The sequence below is a fragment of the Humulus lupulus genome, chromosome 6 (genome assembly GCF_963169125.1).
Source record: "Humulus lupulus chromosome 6, drHumLupu1.1, whole genome shotgun sequence".
NCBI classification, from domain to species: domain Eukaryota; kingdom Viridiplantae; phylum Streptophyta; class Magnoliopsida; order Rosales; family Cannabaceae; genus Humulus; species Humulus lupulus.
In genome coordinates this window covers 17,406,082-17,416,602 of record NC_084798.1, presented here as the reverse complement: position 1 = coordinate 17,416,602, position 10,521 = coordinate 17,406,082, and the positions used below count along the sequence as shown (strand labels likewise).

Genomic DNA, 10,521 nt, shown 5'->3' with positions numbered 1-10,521 from the left:
TGACCATTCGCCTGAGGGTGAGCCACTGACGAAAAGCTCTTTATTATACCGTTCTTGTTACAAAAGTTGGTAAATAAGTCGCAATCAAACTGGGTTCCGTTGTCAGACACAATCTTTCTTGGCACTCCATATCGGCATATGATGTTCTTTACCACGAAATCTAGGATCTTCTTCGAAGTTATGGTCGCCAATGGTTCAGCCTCCGTCCATTTTGTGAAGTAATCAACCGCGACCACAGCATACTTTACTCCTCCTTTGCCAGTTGGGAGCGAGCCTATGAGGTCGATGCCCCACACCGCAAAAGGCCATGGGGATGTCAACATGGTCAGTTCGGAAGGTGGAGCTCGGGGTATCGTGGCGAATCTCTGGCATTTGTCGCACTTTTTCACGTACTCGAAAGAGTCCGTTTTAATGGTTGGCCAGAAATATCCTTGGCGTATAACCTTCTTGGATAGGCTATGCCCCCCGGTATGGTCTCCGCAGAACCCTTCATGAATTTCTTCAATAATCTTCTTTGCCTCGGGAGGAGTTACACATCTGAGCAATGGCATGGAATACCCTCTTCTGTATAGCCTTCCGTCCAGGATGGTGTAACGAGGAAGTTGATACATTAGTTTCCGAGCCTGATTTTGATCTTTTGGAAGAATTCCATTTTCGAGGTACTCAACTATCGGGCTCATCCAGGTCGGCTCTGTCTCGATCATACACACATCTTCCTCGTCAGGCTCAGTAATGCTGGGTGCTGACAGGTGTTCTACGGGTACAACATTCAGCTCCTCATTTTCGGCGGAGGTGGCGAGCCGAGCTAAGGCATCTGCATTTGAGTTTTGTTCTCGGGGAACCTGTTCGATTGCATAAAACTCAAAAAACTCTAATGCGGACTTTGCCTTCTCCAGATAAGCTGCCATTTTTGTGCCACGAGCCTGGTATTCTCCCAAGATTTGATTAACCACGAGCTGGGAGTCGCTGTAGCAATGTATAGCTTTGGCCTTGAGCTCTTTTGCTATTCGTAGTCCCGCAAGTAAAGCCTCGTACTCAGCTTCATTATTAGATGCTTTAAAGCCGAACCTTAACGCAGAGTGAAATTTGCTCCCTGCAGGGGTGATCAGAATAACTCCTGCCCCCGCTCCATTTTCATTTAATGACCCGTCGACGTAAAGTTTCCACAGCTCGTGGGCCGTGGTTGTTACCTCGTCGTCGGCTATACCGGTGCACTCCACTATGAAATCCGCCAACGCTTGTGCCTTAATGGTCGTTCTCGGATGGTAGGTGATCTCGAACTGTCCGAGCTCAACAGCCCACTTTAGGAGTCGACCAGACGCCTCTGGTTTAGACAAGACTTGCCTTAATGGTTGATCTGTCAGTACATGGATAGGATGTGCCTGAAAGGAAGGGCGGAGCTTGCGAGAAGAGTGGATTAGACTGAGGGCGAGCTTCTCCATCAGTGGATATCTTGATTCTGCCCCCAATAATCTTTTACTGATATAGTAGACGGGTTTCTGTAATTTCTCTTCTTCTCGTACGAGCACCGCGCTTATCGCGTGTTCGGTAGTTGAGAGGTATAGGAACAGTACTTCCCCCATCTCAGGCTTCGATAGGATAGGCGGTTCGGCTAAGTGCTTTTTGAGCTCCTGAAAGGCTAGCTCGCACTCATCTGTCCATTCGAACTTCTTACTTCCTTTTAATAAGTTGAAGAATGGGAGACCGCGGTCCGTTGACTTCGAGATGAACCTGCTCAAAGCTGTCATCCTGCCAGTCAAGCTTTGAACATCTTTATGTTTCCGAGGCGAAGGCATATCGATCAGGGCCTTTATTTTGTCGGGATTAGCCTCGATCCCACGAGAATTGACAATGAAACCCAGAAAATTTTCCTGAAGACACCCCAAAAGTGCACTTCTGAGGATTCAACTTCATGTTGTACTTTCTGAGCACGCCAAAGCACTCTTCAAGGTCTTCAACATGGTTCTTGTTAAGCTGAGACTTTACAAGCATGTCATCAACATAAACTTCCATGTTGTTCCCTATTTGTTCTGAGAACATCATGTTTACGAGCCGCTGGTACGTGGCTTCGGCATTCTTGAGTCCGAATGGCATGACATTGTAGCAGTAGAGCCCTTTATCTGTGATGAAGCTCGTATGCTCTTGGTCGGGGGCGTGCATGGGAATCTGGTTATATCCAGAATAGGCATCCATGAACGACATCAGACCATGCCCCGCCGTGGCGTCTACGAGCTGGTCAATTCTCGGCAGGGGAAAACAGTCTTTTGGGCAGGCCTTGTTGAGGTCCGAGTAGGCAATGCACGTTCTCCACGTCCCATTGGGCTTCGGGACCAACACTGGATTGGCCACCCAGTCAGGGTAAAAAGCGTCCCTTATGAAATTATTTGCTTTCAGCCTATCCACTTCCTCCTTTAGCGCTTTCTTTCTGTCCTCATCCAGCTGCCTTCGCTTTTGCTGCTTCGGGGGAAAGCTTTTGTCTATATTCAATGCGTGGCTCGCTACATTAGGGCTTATTCCCACCATGTCAGAGTGTGACCACGCGAAGACATCCTGGTTTTTCTTCAGAAAGCAAATTAATTGCTATTTTGATTCGTCTTGGAGGTGTTTTTCGACCTTCACCTTCTTTGAGGGATCAGCTTCCTCGAGCTGAACCTCTTCGAGCTCTTCCAAAGGTTGGAGGTCAACCTTTTCCTCAATCCTCGGATCGATCTCCTCATCAATTTCTAAAACTGTCCCATCTTTATTTTGTATGACAACGAGTGCTTGAGCGCTCGTTTGTTTCTTTCCCCTCAAGGAAATGCTGTAGCACTCCCTTCCTGCCAATTGATCTCCTTTCAATGTTCCGACCCCGCTCGGAGTTGGAAACTTAAGGGCTAGATGCCTTACAGATGAAACTGCCCCCAGCCCGACCAGGGCGGGTCTCCCGAGCAATACATTGTAGGCAGATGGTAACTCTACTACCACGAACTCCATCATCTTGGTCACCGAGACTGGATAGCCTCCCAAGGTCACAGGGAGTTCGATGGACCCCATACAGGCGGTTCCTTCTCCAGAAAAGCCGTACAAAGTGGTTGCACAAGCCTTCAGGTCGCGAAGGGAGAGTCCCATTTTCTCTAGTGTTGCTTTATAAAGAATGTTTACTGAGCTCCCATTGTCTATGAGAACTCGGCGCACTCTTTTGTTGGCAAGCTGCAGGGTGATGACAAGTGGATCATGATGAGGGAACTGGACATGGGAGGCATCTTCCTCGGTGAAGGTTATAGGCTGAGTTTCAACCCTTTGGCTTTTTGGTGCCCTTGGTTCGGGTTCATAAGGAGAACCGTCCCCTGTCTTCAGCTCATTCACATATCGCTTTTGACCATTTCTACCCCCTCCTGCGAGATGAGGACCTCCCGAGATGGTTATTACGTCCTCTCCATCTATCGGCGGAGGCCTGTCTTCTTCCCGAGATCGGGAGTTATTATTCTGTGCTGCTGGAAGCGCGGCTACTCTCTGGCTGGCAGTAGTTTGTCCAGTACTCTGGTTTTTGACATACTGCCGGAAATAACCTCTCGAGATCAACCCTTCGATCTTGTCTTTCAGCTGTCGGCACTCACCAGTTGTGTGTCCGGTGTCCCTATGAAACCGGCAATACTTAATGGAATCCCTCTTGGACTTTTGATTCCTCATAGGGTCCGGACGCCTGAAGGGGACCTGGTTTTCATTAGCCAGGTATATATTTTCCCGAGACTCGTTGAGCTCGGTGTGTACTTTATATATGGAGTAATACCTTTCTCCTTTCTTTTTCTTTCCCCCTTCAGCCTCGGGGTTATTTCCCTCGCTCTTTTTCCTCTTAGAGGGATTCTCTGAGGTAGGCTGTGAAGTTACTGGATCAGCCGAGGTTGAGGCGGAGTTAATGTTTATCGTTGTAGTTTCGGTTTGCAAGGTTGCTTTTAGCGTTGACCTCGCCTCCTCTACATTGACAAATCTCTGCGCCCGCTTGTTAAACTCGGTTATTGACCTCACCGGTTTTCCTTGCATGTCATCCCAAAGGGCACTTCCAGGAAACACACCAGCTCGGATAGCCATCAAATGCCCACTGTCGTCCACATCTCGTGCTCGGGCGACCTCTAGATTAAATCTTGTCAGGTAGCTTTTCAGTGTTTCACCTGGCTGTTGCCGGACGTTAGTCAAAGTGGAAACCTCTGGTCTGACTCCCATCATAGCCCGGAACTGCTTCTTGAAGTCTCTAGACAATTGATCCCACGAAGTTATCGAGTGTCTCTTGTACTTCTCGAACCAACTCTTGGCAGGTCCGGCCAATGATGTCGGAAACAACATGCACTTGAGCTCGTAACCTACGTTACTGGCTCTCATAATAGTGTTGAATGTACTTAGGTGGCTACATGGGTCGGTTTTTCCTTCAAACGCTGGGACGTGAGGAATCCGGAACCCTTGAGGAAACTGAGTGTTAGAAATATTGGGAGCAAACGGCTCGAGCTCCTCATCAGAGTCCTCGTACCGACCACTCCCTCGTTCATTCTTCAAAAGCCTAAAGGCTTTTTCGAGCTGATCAATCCTTTCTTGGACTGGGTCCTTAGGTGGTGCCTGGAATTGATAGTCATTAATCGCGATCCCAGGCTCGCGTCTCCGTGAGGGATCTCTACGCCCATTCAGATGATTCCTTAGATCCGGATTTGTCTGATCACCTTTCCCCCTGCTCTGATTCAGATGATTTCGTAGGTCAGGATGTCTCTTGTGATTTCCGGTATTTTTACGACCTCGGTCGTGTTTACTGACAGACCTAGTTTCTCCGGACTCATCACTGGTGAAACTCATTGATCGGTCATTTCGTGGTGGATCCTTTCTACGTCGCCTTGTCTCCGCAGTGCGAGATCGGGACGTCTGACTTCTCTCAGATGGCGCGCCTCTCCGCTCCTGGAACGTCTCCCTGTTTCCTTGTCTTTCCCCCGCACGCCCTTGATCCTGATCTCGAACAAGTTGAGCGTTTCTGCGGGGAGGTAAAGGATATCTTATGGGAGACGGAGGGAACAGTATTGGTGACGGTGGTTGTCGTCCTTGCCTCGGCCTAGAGGGTCCAGAATTTGCCCGAGATGGGCCAGTTTCGTTCGGTGCACTACCAGGAACCTGAGTCCGAGCCTCGGCAGGAGCTCGGTTGTTCTCAGTTCCTGCAGGCACTCCCACAGGTGGATTAGGCGGGACCCGAGCTCGGGTACTCCTCTGAGGCCTAGAAGGAGCAGATGGCTCTGCTGGTGCTGGAGGTTGTGCCGGCCTCCTTGTGGCAGCATTTTTTCGTGGACGTCCACGGGGCCTCCGGGGAGGAACGTGCACGTCCCTTGGAGGAGGGACTTGGTCTTCGCGTGGAGGCGGGGGCTGAGCCACCTGCGCCTCTGCGGCTATCTTAGTCAACTCCTCGTTACGTTTGTTGGCTTCTGCCAACAACTGTTTCAGCTGCCGATTCTCCAATTCTACAATAGGGACATAACGTTCAGGGTTATAGTACATGTCCTCATCCCTTGGTTGTGGAGGTGGTCCCTGGGAATCAGAGGACCCACTCCTTTCATCAGCGTCCGGGTTCTCCATTGGCTGTTTTCCAGGACACCTTGGGTAATTTTCTTCAGGAGTGTTTTGATTGTTTGCAGCCATGAATCTCTCAGGGATGGATGCTTGAGGCTCTCAATGAAAGCACCAAACTGTTGACGCCGTTTTTTGTCAACAGATAAAAGAAGAGAGCACGTAAACAATTAAAGACAATGGTCAAAAGAAACAAACGAATCAAACACACGATTTTTTACGTGGTTCAGCAGTTAAATCTGCCTAGTCCACGAGTCTCTGTTATTAACCTCAAGATTATCTCTGAACAATTCTTTAGCATGAATTCTACAGAGTTTTCTCTCAAGGATCAGAACTTCGGTCCTTTACAATGGTGCATGGCTTCTCTATTTATAGAGAAGGATGCAGAATACTATCCCACATATTTTGGGTAGTTACTCTTTTGTGAATAAAAATAAATGGCTTTAAATGCCTTTAATTAGATAAAAAAGGAAACGTCCCTGATGACCAGGGAACGCATAACTGACTAAATAATATCCCACGATTCTTGGGGATTTACATCAATAAATGAGGATTACATCTCATGTTTAAAATACTTGTAGATATTCAAGGTGGTTATAGCGTATCTCCAAGACTTTAGCATTTCAGGTTTCATGTCATTATGCGAGCCACTGACATCTCCCGAGCTAACGTTGCTTTCGAGATGGGATATCGAGCTCAAGACCCATGCTCCGAAGTTCCTGAAGATGAAGGTATTCTCGGAACTACCTTTCGAGATCGAGATCATTTCGAGATCACCGCATTCGAGATCATATATCATACTTTGCAGGCTCGACTTACAATCCTAGATCACTCTAATCCTCACGAGACCATTTGTTGCGAACTCAGCTTTCGAGGTCATATTTACTATGGCTCGAAATCTGGGTATAACATATATATACTGAGTTGAAAAATAATATACCAACAAATTACAAAATTTTTACTAAAAAATATATATACTATGATAACAAAATTATATACTACCATTAAAATGTATATACCATGATACAAAATTATATGCTATAGAATTATGTATAATAAGATAGAAACTAAATATCATAAAAAAAATTATCATATCACAAAAAACATATACACTAGTTGGAAAATAATGTACCAACAACTTATAAAAAACTTAAAAAATTAATATAATTTAAAAATAAAATTAATTAAAAAAAACTAATATACATATACCACTATATTAATGTCATACGTTCCTACATAAATAAATAAATGATAGTGTTATACCCAGATTTTGAGCTATAGTAAATATGACATCGAAAGCTGAGTTCGAAATAAATGGTCTCGTGAGGGTTAGGGCATGCTCTAGGGTTGTAAATCGAGCCTGCAAAGTACGATACATGACCTCGAGTATCGTGACCTCGAAATGATCTCGATCTCGAAAGGTAGCTCTGAGAGCACCCTTATCTTCAGGAACAACTTCGGAGCAGGGGTCTTGAGCTCGATGTACTATCTCGAAAGCCACGTTAGCTCGGGAGATGTCACTGGCTCGGGCAATGATGGGAAACTTGGGAGGCAAGAGCCTTAGAGATACGCGATCGCCGCTTTGAATATCAAGAAGTATTATAAACATGAGATGTAATCCTCATTTATTAATGTAAATTCCCAAGAATCGTGGGATATTATTTAATCAGTTATGCGTTTCCTGGTCTTCAGGGACGTTTCCTTTTTTATCTGATTATAGGCATTTAAAGCCATTTATTTTTATTCACAAAAGAGTAACTACCCAAAATATGTGGGATAGTATTCTGCATCCTTCTCTATAAATAGAGAAGCCATGCACCATTGTAAAGGACCGAAATTCTGATCCTTGAGAGAAAACTCTGGAGAATTCATACTAAAGAATTTTTCAGAGATAATCTTTAGATTAATAACAGAAACTCGTGGACTAGGCAGATTTAACTGCTGAACCACGTAAAAAATCGTGTGTTTGATTTGTTTGTTTCGTTTGGCCATTGTCATTCATTGTTTTTGTGCTCTTCTTTTATCTGTTGACGAAAAACGGCGTCAACAGATAGAAAATGACAATTGAAAAAATCAACAATATAAAATAGTCATTTTTCTACAATTTTTAAAGTGGTGATATTAGCTTCTAGATGCCATTATTTTGGGTTATTTACTCTAATTTATCAACTTACAAATCTGATTGTCATTGATTATGGTCGTTAATTTCATTTTTTTTTTGGGAGCATATTTGTATCACTAATGTAATTATGTTTTTTGTGTCATTTCTTCATGATATAACTAAAGTAAAACTTATGCTTGGACTTTTGTAATTGTTCTTGGTTAATGAACTATATATGTTATTTTATTATAATTTAAGATTATTTATGACTTAAGATTATGCTGGACATATATAATTTTAAGCAAATTAAGATGATTTACTCATATTGTTTAAGATATATTGAATTTGTTATTATAAATTATGATTTTTTTATATAAAAAAATGGGGTTCAAAACTTTAATTATTAATTTTTAAATGTTTTAAATTTGGTCCTACTCAAAGTCCAAAACTAAAAAATGAAATCAACCCAACCCAATGCATAATTAGATTGATAAATCTAACATGTAATTAATTACTAATTAGATTAGATTGATTATATATATATAGCGAAAATCATTAAATTCTAATTAATGAACACCCCTATTTATATATAAATTCAGTAAATTAATAAATAACACACTATAATAAGAAAAGAACAAATGAAACTATATTATATAAACATTATCATATTAATTACGGTTCAAAACTTTTAAGTATGCATATATATATATATGCCACAAAATATACTAACACATACTTTAGTTACTACTACTAATTATACATATTATACTTTATATATAGTGGATGAGTCTTTAATAACATCATTTATTTAGATTCTACAACAACTCAAACTGGTCACAAAAGCAGCTGGATTTGCATATGTTTGGACTACTTAGACTATAAATATATATATATATATGACTTAGAGTAATATATATGAAGATGTGGTGAATGGATGATGATCTGATCAGTTGGGAATGAGCTTGAAAGGAGGCTTAACAAGAGCTGGTGTTGGGTCATATTTGCCATAGTCTCTTGTGTTAGACCTCAGAAGCCTCTCATGAACCAGCCGAATGTGTTTCTTGTTCATCATCAACATTTCCTACATATACCACATATATAATAACCATAAATATATATATATATATGACAACATGACAATAATAGTAACAATGTACATTGTCATCAAAAAAATATTGAAAAAATTTTATTTAAATACCCGAACCATGCCTTGGCTGCATCGAAGTCTCTCCTATATTTATATATTCAGATAATTAAAGACACATATTAACTTTTTTTTGTGTCTAGTCAAAACTTGTCTTTATTCAAAATATTTGTGGTTTATTATTCCTCGTGATTATTTGAGAAAATCACTGTTGTATTCATTTCATGTTACGTTGCTAACCAAAAACTTATTATCTTTCTAATCACATAAATACTTGTGTGAATATTATAACTTATTTGATCTCCTAATTTTCCATCTAAATAACTTAAAAATTGAGAGAGAGAGTGAGAGATTGTAATTGGAAGGAGAAACAAGAAGAATTTAGAGAAAGAAATCAAAATGAAAAAATTAATTAACTTCTTAATTAGAAATTATCTCTTTTTTTTAGAGAAATAAAATAAAAATTATAGTTAAGTAAACATGCAAAATTACTATACAAACCTCTTCTTGAGTCATTCCATCCATTACCACTTTGGCAAACTGGTCTCCAGAGTTCAGCTGTCTACCTGAGAATTGAAGCCAATTCTCCAAGAGCTTATACACACACATAAATATACATATATATATATATATATATGTGTACGAAATTATTATCACTAATACGTATACACGTACTTAATTTAACCATGTAATTAATATTTTACATAAGATTAATTATACACTTATTTTAGCAAATGTAACAAAGCTCAACATTTATGTATAATAGTATTTAACTACAAAAATAAAAGCCTACGTACGTATGAACATGTATATATACACACACACTATGCATATATATATATATATATATATATGAAGAAACTACTGTGATAACAGCAAGCATGTTAACTATATATGACACTTCATTTGAATTTATTATAATATATTATTAATATAACTTGAAGGTAAAAACAAATCCAACTTCATTACTATAAATATTTATATATGTGTGTGAATATGGGCTTTATATATAAATATATATATATATATGCATGTATATCTGACATGGTTTATAAACAGGCCTGCACATGCATATAGAGATAGAATTTGGAGACTTGATTTTTAAAGTGAAAAAGCTCTGACAATGTGAGTGTGTGATATTATGGTTCAATGCATTAAAAGCTGCAACAAACCCTAGCAATACATAAAAAGACTCAGCAATATATTTATATATATATGTATATATGTGCTTACCTGCAAGTGAAGTTGATAAAAGTGATCCAGAAATGAGGAGAAAGATGAGACTGATGTTCTTCATCATCACAAGACTGTAGAGACTCATTATTTTTGTGTTTGAATTTGGCAAAAATACTAATTTTTTTTCTTTTGTTGTAATTAGCTCTTTCTTGTTCTTCTCCTCATTCAAGAGAGAGAGTTGTATATAAATGAAAAAAAGATGATATGTTTCCTTGTGTGGCTATATATTATTGTTAGGCTCATTAGACTCTCTTCTAGCTATAGCTGATTATTATTTGAGCACAAAAATCCTAGAGATAATATGAAATTTTTGAGAATTGACAGTTAATTTAAACAAATCAAACTTTATTAGTTATGCTTTTAGGTTTATTATTCAAAATAATGAAAAGAAAGAAAAGGAGACAGCAAATACCACTTTTCTTGTTTTTGTTGGGGCACTAAGTCTAAGAGTGGATTTTAAGTATAT

The 10,521-nt window shown here is 40.4% G+C and overlaps 1 protein-coding gene across 1 annotated transcript; it reads right to left on the bottom strand.

Moving 5' to 3' along the window:
- Positions 1–8,320: 8,320 nt before the first annotated feature.
- Positions 8,321–10,306, bottom strand: LOC133783856 (protein CASPARIAN STRIP INTEGRITY FACTOR 1-like). The gene is made up of 3 exons (XM_062223469.1): positions 10,053–10,306; positions 9,321–9,385; positions 8,321–8,756 (listed from the first exon to the last, which is right to left on the bottom strand). The coding sequence occupies exons 1-3, from the start codon at positions 10,138–10,140 to the stop codon at positions 8,622–8,624; spliced, it is 288 nt and encodes a 95-aa protein (XP_062079453.1). The 5' UTR covers positions 10,141–10,306; the 3' UTR covers positions 8,321–8,621.
- Between the last annotated feature and the right edge of the window lie 215 nt (positions 10,307–10,521).